The sequence below is a fragment of the Cordyceps militaris genome, assembly GCF_000225605.1.
Source record: "Cordyceps militaris CM01 unplaced genomic scaffold CCM_S00006, whole genome shotgun sequence".
NCBI classification, from domain to species: domain Eukaryota; kingdom Fungi; phylum Ascomycota; class Sordariomycetes; order Hypocreales; family Cordycipitaceae; genus Cordyceps; species Cordyceps militaris.
This window is the reverse complement of record NW_006271974.1, coordinates 1,795,838-1,814,788: the sequence shown is the minus strand read 5'-3', so window position 1 is coordinate 1,814,788 and position 18,951 is coordinate 1,795,838. Positions and strand designations below refer to the sequence as shown.

Sequence of the window (18,951 nt, the reverse complement as noted above, 5' to 3'; positions counted from 1 at the left end):
TCAATTTTTGTTAACAAAGAAATAATAATCAAGAAAATGAGAGAATAGGCAATCGGCGTGGTTTCTCGCGAGCCATCTACCGAGACTACGCCAATCATGATATGTTTCGTGTACATGATGTAGTAGTCGTCTTGTTCCACGCCCGTGCATGTAGGGGACAAAAGCTATCGAGCCAGAACAAGTGTCGGCGGACTTTATATAAAAGAGAGTTGATAACAGTGGGAGGCAAAAACATTAACAGTCAAGAAAATCATGAACCAAGAAGAGCTTTTATTACCACTATTATATTCTATATTGTCTCGCCCCCTGGTAATGCCAAGCAAGGGTACAGGGAACTGCGGCCCACTATCAGCTGCAGTGGGGGCCAATCAACAACAACGCAATAGAGCCTGGATTACAGACTCGCACTTGCGATCCGGCCTTCCGTACCTAGTCCAGTTGACACGCCCCTTTCGCTGTTCAAAACTCCATCTCGCAGGCTCTCCCTTTTCCATTTTCGCCCGTGGTAGTCACAACAGCAAAAGCATCGACTCTCAACGCTTCGATTTACCCTCGACCGTAGCAATACGGATCCTTCCGGCGCAGCCGTTGACGCGAACACGTAAAACGCCGATTCTCGTCCCAAGTCGAAACGCGCACTGCGTACGAGCGCGGCCATGGCCATCGGACGAATGTACAACACCGCCGGCCTGGCATCGGCGGCGTCTCTATTTGCGGCTGCCGCTCTAATTGGCGCTGTTCAGGCACACAACCAACATAAGGTGATCCCCGAAGGCGAGACTGTCACCAAGGAACCTCTGGTGTGTACCAGCCGAGATGAGGAACCTCGAATAATTGGCTGACAGCATGATAGGATTCCATCACATGGCTTCACATCTTTATCCAAATGTTTGCTTATGGCGTCATCTTCCCCATCGGCATGGTCCTTGGTGTAAGTTGATCTTTTCCCCATCTCGACCCCTGTCATCTAATGTCTTCCCCAGATCACCAAATCACGGTGGCACGTCCCGACCCAGGCTGTTGGTTCCGCCCTCGCTCTTGTCGGCTTCTTCCTCGGACACGCTCACGGCGGCCGCCAATACGTTGGCGGCAACGTCCACTCCGTCTTTGCCAACATTCTCCAGCTGCTCCTCGTCGCCCAGGTCGTCCTCGGCCTCTATCTCAAGGGCCACTGGGAGCGCGGCATCAATGGCCGCATCCGCCTCCTCATCCGCCCCTTCCACTCCGTCATTGGCAAGGCCATGCCTTTGCTCGCTTGGGTCCAGATGGTTTTCGGCGGCATTACAACTCTGGGCTTCTGCCAGGGCGACCACCTTGGACAGTGCGCCGCCCACTTCATCATGGGAGGCGCTTTCATCGCCTACGGCATCGTCCTCACTATTATCCTCCTCGCTGGACAATTGTGGATGCGCCGTACCGGTCGCTCACAAGAATTCTTCGACAGCTCCGTGATTGCCGCTTGGGGCTGCGTCAACACCTTTACTGAGCATCGCTGGGGCAGCGCCTGGGTCCGGAACGACTGGCAGCACACCACGATGGGTATCGTATGGTGGTGCGCTGGACTGGCGGGCATCTGGCTGAGCCGCGACCGCGACGGAAATCCCAAGCGCAACTTTATTCCCGCCTTTGTCATTCTCATCACTGGCTGGGCCATGTCTGCACACCCCCAAGAGCTCATGGTCAGCGCCATGACGCACGCCATGTTTGGCAAGACACTCATGGCTGTCGGTGTCACACGCATCATCGAAATCGCATTCATCCTCAAAGACAAGCAGTCGCTTGACGAAAGCGGTCGCACCTGGAATAGCTTCCAGTACATTCCTGTTTTTCTCATGTATGCCTCCGGCTTTCTCTTCATGGGTGCCACTGAGGAGCAAATGATTTTGGTTGATGCTGCCGGCCTCGACGGCGTCTCATATACGCTTATTCTCTACTCCCTTGCTTTTATGGTTTTCCTGTTTTCAAACATGCTCATCCATCTCTACGATCGCCTCTCGACCAAAGAGGAAGGTGGTAAATATAGCAACGGGCACATCCGACTCAATGGAAACTCAAACGAGGAAGGCCGTTTGCGCGACGCCGAAGAATTCGAGCTTGAGGGCCTCAGCGACGAAGAAGAGCATGACGAGAGCCAGCGCATGCTTAACCGAACCGCCAGAGCGAGCACCGACACACCAAGCACGCTGGGGCGTAACAACCTGGCCTCGGCTCATTAAATGCCAAGGCCATGTGGCTTGATACCGAAAGAGACAAAAATGGAAATAATATACACTATTCGGCGTTTTGGGCGGGGTAATTGATTTGCAGATTCAAACGCATCCATTTGCGAAGATGGAGATGTGGCTTTGGGTCTTTTGGACTGTTTCTTGTATAAAGCTCAATAACGATAGCACTCAAATACCAGCGGTGTTTTTTTGAACTTGTTGGGTGGGCCCTGTCTTGGTTCGGCGGCGCCAGGTTTGATGACGCTCTGGCGAGTGACCTCGATATAATGAAGCACACTACCAGGGGCGGTAACATGAGTAGACGTCGTAAACCGATTAAACGACATCGTAAACACGACAGACTTCAGACACAACGTCTGCAGACCCTTTATGGAAATAATCTAACCCTTGGAATAGTTAGTATGTGAAAATACCATGATATATCAATAATACTCCGCCTTTGCTTGTCAAGGTCCCTGTTGATTCAAAGTGGGGCAGATCATCGTGGGGCAAAAAAAGTTGCAGAAAAAGTTGGCCGTCGTCTTTGCGACGCAATCCCATAAGCTCCGGTCCTTTCCTCTCCCAACATTCTCACTTCTTTTTTACCTCTTTACCTCCTCCACACGCCACCAAAATGCCGTCCGTCAAGAACCCCAACGGCCCGTCCAAGAACCGCCTCGCGGCCCGCGCGGCCAAGGCCCGCAAGACATCCCAGAAGCGCTCCGCGGAGCTCAAGTACCAGATTCCCAAACTCGACGCGCTACGCGGCGCCCGCCCAGGCCTCCTGCCCAACTGCGGGCCCAAGGCCAAGATTAGTTCCAAGAAGGCGCGCAAGCTGCAAAAGAAGCTGGGCTACGCGCTGCAGCGCAAGGCGGCAGCCGAGGGCGGTGATGCCACCATGGCTGGTATGTAGCGTTGCGTTTGAATGTTGGGGGGATTGGTTTGCTGACGTTGGATAATGCAGATGCGACAAAAGGCGGAGAGGAAGTCCGAGAGGGTCCGGATGAGACAGAGATGGAGGGCATTCTGTAGATGACAAGATGGCGGGAAATCGATGGACGACGACGCGGAATAACGAACCTTTATGCGCGAGCGGAATAACCATATCGGACGGCGTTTGGCGGCAAAAAGAGGAAATGATTTTGTGCTTTCATGATATATTTTGACGATACTAAATACAATATAACACACAGAGCGAAACAAAATGTGCGACCCTCCATGAATCAGTGTGCGACCCCGGAAGCCCTCATGAACCGAATTATGCGCTGGACCTGCCCCCGAAGCCGTCCCCGAGCGGCCCCCGCGATCGACTCTGTGTCTTGCCAGCGCCAGCCCGCCCAGCTAAGCGAGGCCGCTGCTCTCGGCAGCGTCGACCGTCGTCCGCGGCAGTGCCTGCACACGCACGTCGCGGCCTCGTCCATGTGGATGTGGCCGCTGCCATGGGGGGCCTCGCCGAGAAGCTGCTCCCACGTTGGACTGGGCGGCGCAGCCATGTCGATGGGCGGCGGGAGGTGGTCACGGTGCCGGCGCCACGGCTCGTGGTTGCTGTCCTCCGCGTTGCGGACGACGAGACGGCGGCATGGCGCCGCGCCGGTGTTGAGCCCGCTAGGCGGCATCTGTACGGCGAACGAGACGCGGGACTCAGATGTCATTTTTTTCCCCCGCTGGCAAACGGCCCCGTGGTTTCACGACCCTGGTGCTTCGTGAAGAGACTGGTTAGTTTCCCAGGCACGGTGCGACCTGGGTCCTTAAATCACACGTACGACGAGATCTTCCTCCGATCCCCAACATTACACGTATGATTTGGTGGATATGTGATTCGCGGTTTCCGAAATAGCGCAGTTATTGTTTGGCGGATGGACGTTGGTCCTGTCTGTTCGTCACTGCGCCGGTCATGCAAACATGTCGTGGCGGCGGCATGACGCTGCATGCTGCCGTGCACCTCGGCATGCGCAGCATTTCTTGGCCCAAAACGCCCGCCGCCCTGGTTCGCACGCGCTGTATCTTCTTGCCTTTTTTTTCTTTTCTTCTTTTCTCTTTGCACGCTGTTCAGCCTCGTGTAACTCGAATGGTGACCTGTCAATCAGTCAGTTGCCGCCAGCGTCATACAGTGGTCGCACAAAGCAAGGACGGCAGCATCTTCTCTTGCTCACGCGTATAAAGAACGCCTTCTCCGCCTTTTTTTGTTTGAGAGTCTGTTTGTGTTTTCCCTCTACCCGGCTACACACCGCTTCTACCTGTAACACAATCTCGACTCTCTCCCAACTCATCTCTCGCTTTTGTCCCGTTTGACAAACATGACTTACGACCAGAACACGTTTGCTGCCTTTTACTGGCTGCCGGAAGAAGACCCAGCCAACATCATCACGATATCCAGCGACGACGACGATGGTGGCGTCTCTGATGCTGAAAGGCGGTACCCGGACCTTGAACAGGAACCCCCAAGAGGTAGCGTTCCAGCATGGCCACGAACCCCGCCACTTACTGACTGCCGACACAGACACAGAACCGAGCCCCGAGGACCAGGCCGCCTCGGCGGCATTCCGGAAAGCCATCAGCGCCAGCATGCCCATCTACCTGACCGGCTGGCCCGAGCGGCACCACCTTCGCGCCGCCGCCGTCCGGCGGCTCGAGTGCGCCCTGTGCGCTGGCGCGGCTCTCGATGCGGTCTTCATCGACGACCACGGACTGCCCGCGTGGCCCGGCTGCGTGTGGGACCCCGAGGCGCAGTCGCTGCACGACGTCGTGCAGGAGCGGCTCCGCGAGTGCCAGGACGCCTGGGCGCTCGGCGCGCGGCTGCGCGCGGTGCTCGTGCAGCTCGGCAACGAGCGTCTTGCGGAAGCGCGCCGGATGGGAGTGCAGCTGGAGGACCTGAAAATTGGCGAGGACTTGCTGCCGACGTGGCGCGGCCGGGATGCGGACGAGGACGGTGCGGCGAGCGACGGCGACGGAGACACCATGATGGAGGTGGGCAGCAGCGTGCACAGCGAAGACTTGCCGCTGCTGTGGTCTGACAGTCCGGCGCGGGAGACGAAGGAGGAGGAGGAGGAGGAGGAGGAGGCGCAGGCGGTCGTCGACGGCGGTCAGCCTGCGAGCGCGTGGAGCTCCGACTCGGAGACTGAGGACTCGGCGCCGCCGTCCGTGTCCGACGACGACGACGACACGGACCTCTTCAACTTTGTGGCGCAGCTGTCCGACGACCTGGAATACCACGACGCCGAGGCCCCGCACACCAACGTCATCCACAACGTCGACGTCTTTGGCGCCTCGTTTCCCGTCGACGGGCCCGTTGACTTTGAGGTGTACCTCGTTGAAGACGACCCGGAAGTGGCGGCACTGCCCGAGGTCGAGCTGGCGGTAGACGAGGAGGCGTTTGCGCACCACTACGGCCTGGACGATGTCGTTGCTATTGAGCTGGGCGAGGACGGGCTGTACTTTGTGACTCCGCAGAACGACGGCGAGCCCCAGTCGGAGGAGGGAACGCAGGATTTGGCCAAGGAGGACTCGCCAAACGAGCCTGTCCTGCCGCCGCCGAGTGACAGGGAGGCGGACATGGAGGCGGGATGGGTCGTGCTCTAGATTGACATGACTGAGAGATGGCGTACTGACACTTGCTACGCTTGGAATTTGCTACGATTATGAAGGGGTTTGTTTTGGCTTACATGGAAAGAACTTTAGGGGGCACCTATTTCTATTAATGACCGTACGACTTACGAAGGCAATGAAATTCATTGGAACAAATTGTTCCTTAAACCCAATATGCGCAGCGTGGACTCACGAAGCCGTGTTCAAGTGATGTCTTAGTATGCAACTACTCCGTCCGATACCCCAAAACCTAACCCACCACCATCGTCATCCCCTACTCTCCCACGGCCAAGAAACCTAGCTGCGATGACTCACGCTCTGTCATCGCATCCGTTAAGCCACGCCGCAAAGGCGCCGCTGCTCGGATCTGCCACCACGTAGTCCGCTCGTCCGCTGCCCCGATGCTTTCGCGTCCCCGTCAGCGCCGCGAAGCGCACGTTGGCGCCCGACGTCCCTACACCGTCCTTGACGACGCCAACGTGCCTCCACGCCGGCTGCTGCGGGTACATGTTGAGCCAGACCTCGACCTGCCCGTCGAGCGGCCGCGTCCAGACGTAGTCTGCCTTGCCGTCGCTACAAAAGAAAAAAATCTCGGTCAGCGGATGAAACGCAAAAGCAGTTGGTAGAGGAGGGGAGGAAACTTGCCCGTTGATGTCGTGGAAACTAATCTCTTCCGGGCGCTGGCCGATGCCCAGCGCGTCGGCTTCGGGCAGCGCCGAGTAACGGTTGTGGGGGCCGGTGTCGGGGCCGTACATGTTGCGGTAGATGGTCGTCTTCCCCGTGCTGGACAGGTAAATGTAGTCGTCGCGCTAAAACTCCAAGGGTCAGCCGATGCAGAAGCTGCTACAAGTAGAATGGCTCACGCCGTCTCCGTCAATGTCGGCAATGCGGACATTCTTGCCCGGGCCGAGGCCGCTGGCGATCTGGCCGACGGGCTTGAACATGTAGCCACCATACTGGCTCTCGCCGCCTCCGCCTGGAACAAGGAGATGGGCTGTCAGAGCCCCAGTCTCAGGATCAAGGACCAAGTAGTCGTCATATCCGTCACTAGACCACGTCAGCGCGTGCCACACAACTTGTAGAGTACCAGAACGGTGAGTACCCGTCAATGTCGCCGAAAACAACCTGGTTTCCCGGAGCCGCGCCGGCAGCAATCGCATGCCCGTTGTTGACCGGACTCCATGAGTCGCCATTATTGGAGCTACATGTGTAGATTAGCTCTGTTACGATCTGAAGACAAAATTCGAATGACTTACTAGACGATCGGGGCACCGCTCTTTGGATCAACCCAGACGTAATCCTTTCCCTGTGGCATTTTACGTTAGAGTAAAAACCGACTATGTAGGCCAACGACCAAAAAGAAGAGGCTCGTACTTGACTTCCAGTGATGTCGGCAAATCGCAGTCCGTCAATGGCCATGCTGTCGTCGATGGTACCGCGATTGTACCACACGGACAAGGAGCCGTTGTCGCCGATGAAGACGTAGTCATCCTTGCCGTCCCTATACACACCATTAGATTTGGACCAAGACCAGACGAGACTACGACTGCGTACCCATCCATATCAGCTAGGCGAAGTGTGCTTGGCGCATGCCCGAAGCCATCCATGATCGACCTGGCACCACCCTGGTCAATGAAAAGCGGCACGCCTTCGCGATTTGTGCGCTGGTTCAAGAACCCAGAGATCCCGCCGTCGTCATCATAAACGAGGTAGTCTACCAAAATATTAGTCGTAGCACCCTTGTTGACCCCTGTGGCTTGACTGCATTACCGTCTCGCCCGTCCCCGTTGATCTACAAAACATCGCCATGTTAGCTACTGTTTGCTACACCAACCACTCTCCGCTACCCGCCGGGAGCAGCCAACCTACATCCGCAAAAACGAGCCTCGACAAGTCCTCCAGACCAACGCCCGTCGCTATCCCCCTTTGGCTGTGCCAGACCACGTCCGTCCCGCCCACGGAGCCGACGTTGAGCCAGTGCACGAGCGACCCGCCCTGGCCGATGTAGACGTAGTCGGCGCGGCCGTCGCCGTTGATGTCGGGGAACCGGAGCGTCGCGAGATTGGCGTGCGGCACGCCCGCGGCGATGACGCCGCCGTCGACAAACTTCCACCCGTTGGCCCAGCGGCTGTCCGGGCCGTGGTTCCAGAAGACGCGGACGGCGCCGTTTCTAGGATTCACGATGAGGTAGTCGTCCATCTATGCTTTTTTGTTAGTGCAAGTTGCTGCGACAGAGACGGATCGGGCCAATTTCTTTACCCCGTCGCCGTTCATATCCTGAGAGGCAAGTTAGTTGGTACTGGCGTGCTTATGATAGCTTCCGAGACGTACTGCGAGGTAGACTGTCTCTCCGCGGCCGGCGCCGCTGCCGATGATGCTGTTGTTGGTCCCGGCGGGACTCCAGGGCTTGGGGAGGTTGTTCAGCCAGCATCGAATTTCTCCCGTGTTTGGGTCAATCCAGACGTAATCTGTTTAGAATATTATCAGAATGCTATTACCGAATGATACCAACCATGTGTCAATACCGGCTTTACCGTCGCCATTCATATCGTGTAGCCTGCGAGGCCAAGTCAGTCAAGTAGCACGCTTTGCACTCTCCCAAGCTACAGAATACTCACCGGACATGCGCCCCGTCCAGACCAAAACCAGCAGCAATATCGTCCACTTGTGTCCAGTTCTTGTGGAATTTCCAGTCCCCATTTCGCCCAAGGCCATGCGCAATCTTCCCCGTTGCTCTCCACGCCGGCTTCGAGCCGCACTTAGCCGGGCCGGCCACAGCCCAGTCCCGGACGTCCTTGTAGCGCCCCTCCGGTCTCGAATCAACCGGACTCTGTCCAAAGTCTGGCGGCGGAACATGACGCTCGATGCCGCCGTTCAAGCCGGGGTCGTCGAGCGCCGGCCGCTGCGGGTCCCCGCCGACCGGCGGCTGGATCCAGCCGCCGGGCACCTGCGTCAAGAAGTCGTACCAGTAGTCGCCCATAAGCCAGTACCCGCTGTTCGTAGGATGTATGCAGTCGCGTAGCACCTCCTTGCCGTTGTCGCGGACAAAGCTGGTAAAGTCGACGGCGAGGACGCGGTGGCCGGCGTCCCGGCGCTGCTGAACGACGCGCGGGACCAGCTTCTGGAACTGCCGCGTGCCCGGCGCTTGCGCCGGGTCGCAGGTGTCGGTGATGACGGCAACCAGGAGGACGGCGCCGGGATATTTGGTGATGATCTTGTCGACGAGTCTGCCGAGCCGGAGAGCGGCCTGCACGGGGTCGTTGCCTTCGGTGGAGATGGATGGGTTGGGGTTCATGTCGTTTGTGCCGGCGGCGAGCAAAACGACATTCGGTCGCTGATCGAGTGATGGTTCGACATGGTCCGATATAAACTGAATTGTCTTGCCGCTCCATGCTGCCTTTTAAGCCCTGTCGTCAGCTACGCGCTGTCTCAATTGCTGCGGCGCTGCAGGAGAAAGGGCGACAAACTTACAAAGTATCCATCCTCCATGGTACCAGTGGTTTCCGTGCCGGCGAAAATAACCTTGTTCCCTGAGTCATGGTGTTAATCGGTGTTTTTCGAGTGAATTTTTTGTACGGTAGTATTTTTACCAGACAAGTCGTCGCGCAGCTTGCGCCGGTAGCCGTCGCCGTCTCCGCCCTCGTCACTTCCATAGCCGACGGTAATGGAGTCTCCTACGGGCAATATGCGCAGCTCACGGCCATTTTCAATCTGGTTTCCCGCCGGAGTCCCTTTAAAATGCAGAACGATGCTGGTATCTGGGGCTGGAGCGGGAAGAGCCAACGACGTGGGGAGCACAGCGGCCATGCCTGCCCAGCGCAGACGCATACTGTATGCCTTGTCGAGAGAAGGAGGTTTGAGCCTTGAAATTGTAGAAACTGTAGCAATTATAGCTATAGGTCTTGCCAGAGTCAATCCTCGACCGAGACGTTGGACAAAGGGTTGTCTGGCGACAACAGGGGCGATCTCGGCTGGCGCCTTATTAAACTACATTGTGGCTCTATACAGTACGGCATGCAGGTAAGATTATGCAGTCATATTGACAGCCGCATTCCTATGGAATTTTAAGGCTGTAACAACCATCTATGGGCATTAGGGGCTTGCAATATTGATGCGGGGTGCAAAAGGTCATGAGTCTCCCTGCATCGCAGGTGTAACGTGCGTTGTCGAAGTGGCGTTTACTGAGTGGAGGGTCAAGTTGTGTATAGGGGTAGTGCATTCCTCAGCAAAAAGTCCTATATGAAGCAAATATCAAGTGTCTCGAGGGCTTGTAGCTGCCCTGTCGCCTACTCTCGTCGCTCCACGCTTGCTCACCGAGCAAGCATCAGTGCTTTCTCTCCAATATACCTTGACCTCGAGGTTTCCAAAAACAGCTAGATGCCTCCCATGCTGATTCTCAAATCTGTCCCTGGCACTCCATCTCCTGAATGTACTCCGAGGTCGCGCTCAAGAGTACTTCTCTTTCTGCGCATCGATCGTGGCGGCCGCGGAAGCTGTGTCGGACGCCGCAGAGGACGCCTTTGATGCCGGGGTAGGACTTGGCGAGGGCGCTGAACAGATCCTCGAGATTCTTGTGTTGTTGGGTTTCAAACGTGTTGATTTCTTCGATTTTGGCCTGCAGCCTGGCGAGCAAGTCCTGCGTGGGCTGCGTTTCGGTCAGCGTCGTTTCGGTCGGCGTCGTCTCGGTCGGCGTCGTCTCGGTCGGTGGCGGCGGCGGTTCAGAGCGGCCTGTGCCGCCAAAGATGGCCGCTTGCGATTGCGCGAACTCTATCGGGGCGTCTTTCGGTAAAGAGTCCAGACAGCTTCCGTGAAGGCGATGTACGTCTTGGAACCACTTCTGCTCCATCATTCTGGCGCGGCCAAAGAGGGCTTGTGCGATGATGGCGTCCAGAACAGAGCCCTCGCTGAGAGAAGTCACATTGTCAACGACACGTCGAGTCCAGTGAACCCAAGGGTAGGAGTTTCTCGACATAGTTGACAACGGGGGTAAGCATCCCGGGCTGTACTGTCGAATCTCTTCATTGCTCAAAAGCGGCTGGATCCTTCGCTTCACAAACGAGACGTATTCTATCAAGACCGGAAGACCTGCCAATTGAGACATCTCGAACGTTGATGGAAGGTTTTCAGAGAACTGTGAATAATGCAAGAGATGTAGAATCTGGAAGAGAACCTCCCAGGGAGGAGGAGTCTGTAGAAAGATTACATGCAACGGTTGATTCGTTGTGCATGCAAACGCGAGGTTGGGGGCAAACGGTGCCGCTCGCCACAGTCATTCACCAGGCATCCACGAATGATAGCCAGATTATGATTCACTTCAATTGCAAGCCGCCGTGAATGAATATTAATTGTAAGGTCTATTAACTGCACTGCCACGTCAGTCACCCCCTGTGACTACTCTCGAACAAACAACAGCGGGTATCATTTGTTGTTTTACTGCATCCGAAGGAAAGCACGAGAATCTTCTCCCCCTTTACCAATTTGCCAAATGTGAGCTAACAAAAAAACGTCCATCAGGACGTACTTAGATGGTCAGTCCCTTGGTCTGCTTGCCCTGCTCCTCCTCAATCTTTCTGACATTAATGTTCTTCCACGAGAAGACACAGAGAAGACAGAGAGGCATAAAAGCAGCACCAACAATAACCATGAGACGCATGACGTGAGCGTACGCGCCAACAACAGCGTCACGCTCCGGGGTGCCGTCTGCAAAAGCAATCTGCACTCTCATGTCGCCGAAGATTGTGCTCGCATTGGCCTTCATCTCGTCGGGAAGGCGCTGGCTGAGCTGCTCAGGAATCATGTTGTTCCACATGGCACCGGCAATGGCAATACCAATGGACGCGCCAACGCCTCCAAACAGACCACCGATGGCGTTGACCGCAGCAATGTACTGGTGCGTGACGGGCGCCATGATGGCAATCGTGCTGCACGTGCTGAAGATTTGACTGCCGAGACCGACAAGGAACTGGGTGAAGACGAGCATGCCGATCGGGGCGTCCGGGCTGCGGTACGGGATGAGAAGGGCGGTGCCGAGAAGCATGATGGGCACACCAGAGTAGGCGGTCCACTTGAAGTCGCCCGTGTAGCTGATGAGGAAACCGAATACGGGCGCGAAAAAGGCCGCCGTAAGCATGTACGTGTTGAGGATGTAACCGGCCGTATCAATCTGCTGTCTGTGGACAACCTGCAGATACGAGTTGAAGTACGTGTTCCAGCAAAAGGTGGACAGGTACATGAGAGCGACCAGAAGACTGGAGCCGATGATAGTGCCTTGCTTAAGGTAGTGGAAGGGCAGGAACTGCTTGGGGGCAAACTTGGCCTCCCAGACGTAAAAGAGAGGCAGCAAGATGACGCCGAGGACGAGCATGGCGATAATGTACGGCGTGGCCCATTTCTGGGGCGCGCGGCTGACCAAGCTAAAGGGCAAGAGGAGGAAGGAAAGGCCAAACATGAGAATGGAGATGCCCAAGATGTCAAACTCAACCATGTAGAACTTGACCGACTGCCAGACAGTGCGGCCCGAGGCCTCGCGCTTCTCAATGATGCCCTGCTTGGTGGCCTTGCGGAACATGGACTGCATGAGGGCGAGGGCGGGCAGACAGCTGGCGATGAGGATAATGGTAAAGGCGCCAAAGGCCCAGCGAAAGTTGACCTGCTCGTAAAAGAGCTTGCCGAGGGCGGGGCCGGCAAAGGCGGAGGCGATGCGGGGGGTGTTGCTGAAGCCGATGAAGATCATGCGGTTCTTGAGGCTCGTCATGTCGGCGATCATGACGCCCATGACGTAGCGGATGCCGAGGTGGCCGGTCCAGTAGAGGGTGTGGGCGGCGACGTAGGTGGTGACGTTTTGGGAGACGGCCTTCATGATCATGCCGACGACGCAGACGACGAGCATGAAGACGAAGCCCTCGACGCGGCCCCAAATGTCAATGACCTTGGCGAGCGCGAGCGGCGTGCAGGCGCCGATGATGGTGGACAAGATACCGCCAATGTTGAGCAGGCCGTGCGACTGGAACATGGACGTGATGTACGGGCTGAGGGCGTAGTCGAGCGCATTCTGCAGGTAGTCGACAAAGGAGATGAGGTACAGTCTGGAGATGTATCATGTTAGAGAGCGTCGGCAGCACACTCGGTCGCTCAACGGTCGACTTACAGCGCAAACATGCTCCAGAGCGTCTTCGTGGTCCAGATGGTGGTAATGGCGCGCACGCGGCGCACACCTTCCTGGAAGTCTTCGGAATCAGATCCGTGGTCCTCCTTGGAGTCGGGATCGACCGCCATGGGGGCACCCTTTTCGGCATCCTTGGGGTACGAGACGATCTCAGGCTCGCCCGGCCGCTTCTGGTCTGCTGTAATAGCCGCCATTTGCTCAAGGGAGGAGGGGGGGATGGGGCAAAGTCTTTTTGGGATACCGAGAGGGTGGTTCAGCTTTCAACACAAAAAAGGTAAAGGCACACGAGGGTCTGTCTCACGGAAACAAGCAAGGCGACTTATTATGCGGGAGAGCGGCGCTAGATGTAGGTGTCGAACAAGAGGACGAATGGGAACTCGATTGCCCAGGCCCGAGATGAACAGGAACGCAAAAAGAAAATTTTCGCCTCTCACCTCGTCAGCTGCACCGCATGTGATGGCAAACTGCGAGCAGCCTCAGCTGGAAATATTGCCAAGGATTTGTTACTTGGCGAATACCAACAGGCAAGGATCTGATATTGGAACTTGACGGGTCGGCTTGCTGATTTCGGAGCCCACCCACCACATGTTCAGAGGATCCGTTTGGAACCGAGCTTTATTTTCAACTCTAAATGTACGGAGTAGGAGTCGAGATATGGAGCCAGAGGGCTGGCTGTGTCTTGGCTCTCGCCGCTCAGTGTGGCGTGTACGTCGCCAAGCTGCCAAGTCACAGCTAGATGATTCCGGAGCCGCCTCTCAGACCCCGAAGATCCCAAGCCACTCGCATCGACCTGCCATGATGCTGCGCGAGTGAGTCTTGTTCCGAGCCTCTAAATTTTGCCATGCCGCGGCGAGCCGGGTGTTGAAGTTGCCGCTTGTCGCGGGTATTGCCGTTCCAGTGTGACAGCCTTATTAATAGCATTAAGCTTATGTGGCTTAGCGTCCAGCCTCGACAACGGGCCGTTTTCTGCAGTGAACGTATCTTTTTTAATTTATTTATTGCAACCGGTGCGACGGATCCGCCTCCCACATGGTTTGGGGCTGCGGGCAGGTGATTGTGGCCAGTCGCAACGGGGGGAGGAATAAATTGCGCGGAGCAGGTGACCCGAAAATTGATGGGTGGGCGAGACTAATAAAACGTTGTGGGAAAAAAAGAGAGAGGAGAAAAAAAAAAAAAGAAAAAAGGCCAAGAATTCAGATGGCGTTGTAGGATGTGACTTGTGTCTCCGCTGGTGCGGTCCCAGAGGTTTGGGGGCCCTGGCGAGCGAGTCATGGCGCGATTGATAAGATGGGTTTGATTAGATTAATCTAGCCTGCCAACCACGGGGTGGGAACGGTGTCTCGCCGGAGACCCCTAGACAAAATAGTATGAGGGAAATACTGCCGCTTTCACGAGGAAACAGACTTTGGCAAAACGAGGAGAAAAAAATTTGTTGAATAATAAAAAATGGGTAGGTGGGATCAGCGTTGCCCTTGCTTGGCGGTCTCGTGTCTCCCCCAATAGTGCTACTATTTGCTGCAGAGTACGAAGAACCCAAGGTATGTAGGTGTGTAGGTAGTTCCTTCTGGACTCCATCCCACACGCTCTTCTCGGAATAGGCTCGGACAAGATCCAACTTGTCCCGAGCCGTATTTCAGAACAATACGCTGTCCTGACCTGATGCATATTTTTTTCCCTCCTGCTTCCATCTAATCTTTTTACCCCCCTCCACCCCCCCCTCCAATATCACGAAGCGGAACCATGCCTTCAGCATCCAACTCTGCCACCACCATAAGGGTCCTCGTCGCCGGCGGCAGCTACGCAGGCCTCGCCGTCGCCGTCAACCTGCTGGACCTGCATCGCGGCGTCTCCCCGCGTATGCACCCAGAGCCCTTTGCCCCCGCGCAAGACTGGCCGCAGTTTAACTTTCAAATCACCGTCGTCGACGAGCGCGATGGGTTCAGTACGCATTCCACACCACTACCACTATACAAGCACACGTTCCACGAAATCGCACTAACCACGGCCGTTTGCAGTGCACATCGTCGGCGCCCCTCTCGCCATGGCCGACGCGGCCTACCGAGACCGCGCCTGGGCCCGGTTCCGGGACATGACGGACCTCGACGCCGACAATGTCACCTTTGTCCACGGCAGCCTGTCGCACGTCGACTGCGCCGCCAAGACGGCCACGGTCCTGCCGCACGGCAGCCGCCACGCGCCCACCACCATCGAGTACGACTACTTTTGCGCCGCCACGGGGTACCGCCGCGTGTGGCCAGTGGTGCCGCAGGCGCTCACGTACGACGACTACCTGGTCGAGACGCAGGCGCACATTGACACGGCCGCCCGGGCGCAGCACGGCGTCCTGGTCGTCGGCGGCGGCGCCGTCGGCATCGAAATGGCCGCCGAGCTCAAGCTCGTTATGCCGCACCTCCGCGTCGTCCTCGCCCACTCGCGCGCCCAGCTGCTCTCCTCCGAGGGCCTGAGCGACGAGTGCAAGGACGTCTCGCTGCAGCTGCTCCAGGACGCCGGCGTCGAGGTGCTGCTCAACCACCGTCTGGAGAGCCACGAGCGCGTGCCGACCGAGGACGGGTCGGCCAAGTACCGCGCCGCGTTTACGAATGGAAACACCATTGATGTGAGCTTGGTCATTGTCGGCGTGTCGCAGAGCGTGCCCGCGACGGAGTACTTACCGGCGGCCGCCCGCGACGCCGAGGGCCGCGTCAAGATTCAGCCCAAGTACGCTGTCACACAATACGTCCTTTGAACCGGAACGAAAGTTGCTAACCTAGTCAATAGCTTGATGCTTCCCGCCGACGTACCCAACGCCGAGTACCACTACTGCGCAGGCGACGCGACAAAGTGGTCCGGCGTCAAGCGCTGCGGCGGCGCCATGCGCCAAGGCCACCTCGTGGCCATGAACATCCACCAGCACGCCCTCCAGAGCGCCGTCGAGCACACGCCGACGTATGGCGAGCTCGAGGAGCTTCCGCCCATGATCGTCATGGCGGTCGGCAAAAAGGCCGTCTGGTCCGGCCCGGAAGGCACCGGCTCGGGCGAGGACGTCATGAAGAAGTTCTTTGGGACGGATTTGTACCTTTCTGGTAAGCACCACAAAAAGCCTCGAAAAGAGCTTCTGGACTTAAACTAATACGGTATCTAGGTTCCCTGAGCTGGATTGGCGTCAAGATGCGCGAAGCGCCACAAGCGGCCATTTAAATGATAAATTATGCATAGAACAATAGACGAGAAATCATAGAGGCAAAGCCAATGACTGATGTTGCAATTTACATAAATATAGACTTATATCGTTCATATTTTGTTTTTGCTTCTGCAGCCCACTCGCTCCTAGTTTCTGAACAGTTGCCGGGTTTACAAAGTGTAGGGTAGCGCGTGTTGGCTATTGTGCTGGAAGCAAACTGTATTTATGAAGAAACCTGTCATATTTCAATGACTTGAAAATGATCTATATCGCTAGTAGTATCCCTTTACCTGGCCAGCAATTTGCAGGGCCAAAGCCCGCGAAAACTGGCGACACCACATGAAGCTCCCCGTCATATACCAGAACCCGTCGAGGCCCGTCGGCCGCCACCATCCGACCCTCTCCTGCTCAGCATCCAGATCGCCAAACCCAACCATCTTATCCGCAACGTCATCGCCCATCACGCGCCGCACATTTTCCACATTCTTCTCGAACCCCGTCGCCAGCACCACGACATCAGCCTCGATGCTCGTCCCGTCAGCCAGCACCACCGCCGTCTCCGTCATCCGGGCCACGCCCGCCTCGCAGCGGCGCACGCGGATGCGGCCGTCGGCGATCATGGCGCCGGCGCCCTGGTCGATGTAGTAGCAGCCGCCCTTGATGAGCTGGTGGTCGGCGAGGCCGTACCCGTCCTCGCCGGTGCGCAGCGCCATGCCGGCGCGCCGCAGACCGTCCAGCAGCGGCGCGTCGTCCAGCGCGGCCATGGCGCGCGTCAGGTCGACGCTCATGGCCCGCACCACGGCCACGGGCAGCGAGTTGCCCACCAGGTCCGCCTCCTCGGTGCTCAGCCCGGGCATGTTCCACAGCCCGAGCTGCAGCGTCTTCCACGTGTCCGTCGACAGCGCGAAGATGGCGTGTCGCTGGACCATGGTGACCTGCCGCGCGCCGTGGTCGACAAAGTCCTGGCACACGTCGTGCCCGCTGGTGCTGCAGCCGATGACGACCACGTTCTTCTCGGACAGCTCCGGGATCAGCCTGGCGGACGCGCGCTCGCTCGAGTGGTACATGGTGCCGGCAAACGTGTCCTGCCCGGGGAATTGCGGCGTGATGGGCGTGTCGCCGTAGACGCCGGTGGCGAGCACGACGTGCCGGGGCGAAAAAGTTTGCTCGCCGTGCGCGCCGTCAACGACGACGACGGAGTACTTGTCGCCGATGCGCTCCACGGACCGGACGGTGGCGCCGAGCAGAATGTCGAGCCCCATGAGCTGCGCGTAGTGCTCCAGGAAGTCGGCCGCCTGCTTGCCCGTCAGCCACTCGGGCCAGCTCTCCGGGTACTTCATAAACGGGTAGTGGTCGGTAAACGTGGGCGTGTTGAGCGTGACCGAGTCGTACCGCGCGCGCCAGGCGTCGCCGACGGCGGGATGCCGCTCGACCAGCCGGGCCCTGATGCCCATGTGCTTGAGCCGCGCTCCGAGCGACACGCCGGCTTGTCCTACACCTTGTATTAGCATCGGTCAAAAATGAGACGAGACATGGGGCCAGGTGTTACCGGCGCCGACAATCAGCACATCGATATCCTCGCTGGAATGGGTGCCGTTGGTTTGCGGCATCATCTGCGCCGCCCTGCTCAGCCGCCGCTGTGCTTCCAGGTCTTGCTGGTAACGCAGCTCCTCCAGCTCCGTGAAGACGGTCCAGGCCTTCCACTGCGACGCGGCGTCATTCTCCAGCCGGACATACCCGCGACACTGGCCGTGTTGCGTGCAAAAGGTGAATGCGGACTGCACCCACGCCTGGCCGGCCCATTCGACGAGCGCGGGCTTCAAGCCGCCCGACTCGCAGAGTTTCAGGTCGGTAATGGTGACCTTTTTTGCGTCGAGGTAGGAGCCGATCTTGTCCTGGCCCTGCTTGGTGGTAAAGTCCCAGTCGAGGGCGAGGATGTCTCGCCACCACGAGTCCTGGTTGAAGAGCTTGCCGAGTTTGTTGAGACTGCCGCCATCCAAGCATGCCTGTAGACCAACAAGCCACTGGCTGACAATTGCAGTTGCGTCAACATCTTCCTTTGCTACATGGAGCTTAAGTTCTGGCAGGGTGGGTAGGATTGTTCCATCCATTGCGGCGTTTCGAAGAGATTAAGCTTGACTTGCTGGATGAGTAATGGGGCGTCTGCAACTGCCTCAGGGTGATACAAGGCTCACCACGACTGCTGGTCAAGGGCCGGCAAGTAGATATGGCATCCTGTTGGATCAGGCTGTCGCTCCCCTGCCTTGTCGTACCAGCCGGGCATCGGATTACGACGGTGTAAGCGAGATGCATTTTCTTGTTTCCACTGCTGCAACCAGCTTTCCAAATTAGGGCCTGTCAGGCGCGTGAATTTGCGTGCACATTGCCAAGGCTCTTGGGTACAATCCTTGCTACATACAGGAATCCTTGGATGATTATCATGAGGGGCGTGTGGGTATAAGCCAGAGGAGATGGGTAGCCGCGGATCCATATGGGTGGCCATGGCACAGGCGATCGGCGCCGGACACGGATTATACTGCTTGGTTTGCGGTCAAAGTGGAAGAGATCTGCTGGTCAGACGTTTTCTTGTTGTCAGGATGGAACTAGGAACATACCATTGTACAGTGACCATAGGTGACCTAGGTACCAAATCGTGCCAACATCCTCGATGACGAGCAAGAACAACAGATAGTCCACCAGGATTACACCATCACGTCATATCAAACTAGAAAGGATCTGCTAGTCAAAACTTTTATTTCTATCGGAATCTATCAGAATCTATGAATAGACTATCGTGAAGTGACTCTCGTCAAGTG

The 18,951-nt window shown here is 57.0% G+C and overlaps 9 protein-coding genes across 9 annotated transcripts; 4 read left to right on the top strand and 5 right to left on the bottom strand.

Annotated features, from left to right (window-relative positions):
* Positions 1 to 656: 656 nt before the first annotated feature.
* On the top strand, positions 657 to 2,216 carry CCM_07832 (integral membrane protein (Ytp1), putative; the record flags this gene model as incomplete). The annotated part of the gene is made up of 3 exons (XM_006672972.1): positions 657 to 800; positions 854 to 931; positions 984 to 2,216. The coding sequence occupies 3 exons, from the start codon at positions 657 to 659 to the stop codon at positions 2,214 to 2,216; spliced, it is 1,455 nt and encodes a 484-aa protein (XP_006673035.1).
* Positions 2,217 to 2,838: 622 nt separating this feature from the next.
* On the top strand, positions 2,839 to 3,236 carry CCM_07831 (uncharacterized protein; the record flags this gene model as incomplete). The annotated part of the gene is made up of 2 exons (XM_006672971.1): positions 2,839 to 3,109; positions 3,169 to 3,236. 2 exons carry the CDS (start codon positions 2,839 to 2,841, stop codon positions 3,234 to 3,236), a joined length of 339 nt encoding a protein of 112 aa, XP_006673034.1.
* A 309-nt stretch (positions 3,237 to 3,545) lies between these two features.
* CCM_07830 (uncharacterized protein) lies at positions 3,546 to 3,856 on the bottom strand (the record flags this gene model as incomplete). The annotated part of the gene is made up of 2 exons (XM_006672970.1): positions 3,546 to 3,558; positions 3,609 to 3,856. 2 exons carry the CDS (start codon positions 3,854 to 3,856, stop codon positions 3,546 to 3,548), a joined length of 261 nt encoding a protein of 86 aa, XP_006673033.1.
* A 645-nt stretch (positions 3,857 to 4,501) lies between these two features.
* On the top strand, positions 4,502 to 5,783 carry CCM_07829 (uncharacterized protein; the record flags this gene model as incomplete). The annotated part of the gene is made up of 2 exons (XM_006672969.1): positions 4,502 to 4,652; positions 4,705 to 5,783. 2 exons carry the CDS (start codon positions 4,502 to 4,504, stop codon positions 5,781 to 5,783), a joined length of 1,230 nt encoding a protein of 409 aa, XP_006673032.1.
* A 317-nt stretch (positions 5,784 to 6,100) lies between these two features.
* On the bottom strand, positions 6,101 to 9,617 carry CCM_07828 (lipolytic protein G-D-S-L family; the record flags this gene model as incomplete). Its single annotated transcript, XM_006672968.1, has 14 exons — positions 6,101 to 6,598; positions 6,653 to 6,836; positions 6,877 to 6,990; positions 7,046 to 7,095; positions 7,164 to 7,290; positions 7,344 to 7,503; positions 7,560 to 7,581; positions 7,659 to 7,988; positions 8,049 to 8,066; positions 8,121 to 8,257; positions 8,324 to 8,346; positions 8,408 to 9,186; positions 9,261 to 9,319; positions 9,380 to 9,617. The coding sequence occupies 14 exons, from the start codon at positions 9,615 to 9,617 to the stop codon at positions 6,101 to 6,103; spliced, it is 2,739 nt and encodes a 912-aa protein (XP_006673031.1).
* A 568-nt stretch (positions 9,618 to 10,185) lies between these two features.
* On the bottom strand, positions 10,186 to 10,890 carry CCM_07827 (uncharacterized protein; the record flags this gene model as incomplete). The annotated part of the gene is made up of 1 exon (XM_006672967.1): positions 10,186 to 10,890. One exon carries the CDS (start codon positions 10,888 to 10,890, stop codon positions 10,186 to 10,188), a length of 705 nt encoding a protein of 234 aa, XP_006673030.1.
* A 420-nt stretch (positions 10,891 to 11,310) lies between these two features.
* On the bottom strand, positions 11,311 to 13,148 carry CCM_07826 (siderophore iron transporter mirB; the record flags this gene model as incomplete). Its single annotated transcript, XM_006672966.1, has 2 exons — positions 11,311 to 12,874; positions 12,937 to 13,148. 2 exons carry the CDS (start codon positions 13,146 to 13,148, stop codon positions 11,311 to 11,313), a joined length of 1,776 nt encoding a protein of 591 aa, XP_006673029.1.
* A 1,546-nt stretch (positions 13,149 to 14,694) lies between these two features.
* On the top strand, positions 14,695 to 16,152 carry CCM_07825 (pyridine nucleotide-disulfide oxidoreductase AMID-like, putative; the record flags this gene model as incomplete). Its single annotated transcript, XM_006672965.1, has 4 exons — positions 14,695 to 14,896; positions 14,970 to 15,672; positions 15,733 to 16,037; positions 16,097 to 16,152. 4 exons carry the CDS (start codon positions 14,695 to 14,697, stop codon positions 16,150 to 16,152), a joined length of 1,266 nt encoding a protein of 421 aa, XP_006673028.1.
* A 255-nt stretch (positions 16,153 to 16,407) lies between these two features.
* Positions 16,408 to 18,246, bottom strand: CCM_07824 (Monooxygenase; the record flags this gene model as incomplete). The annotated part of the gene is made up of 2 exons (XM_006672964.1): positions 16,408 to 17,627; positions 17,685 to 18,246. The coding sequence occupies 2 exons, from the start codon at positions 18,244 to 18,246 to the stop codon at positions 16,408 to 16,410; spliced, it is 1,782 nt and encodes a 593-aa protein (XP_006673027.1).
* Between the last annotated feature and the right edge of the window lie 705 nt (positions 18,247 to 18,951).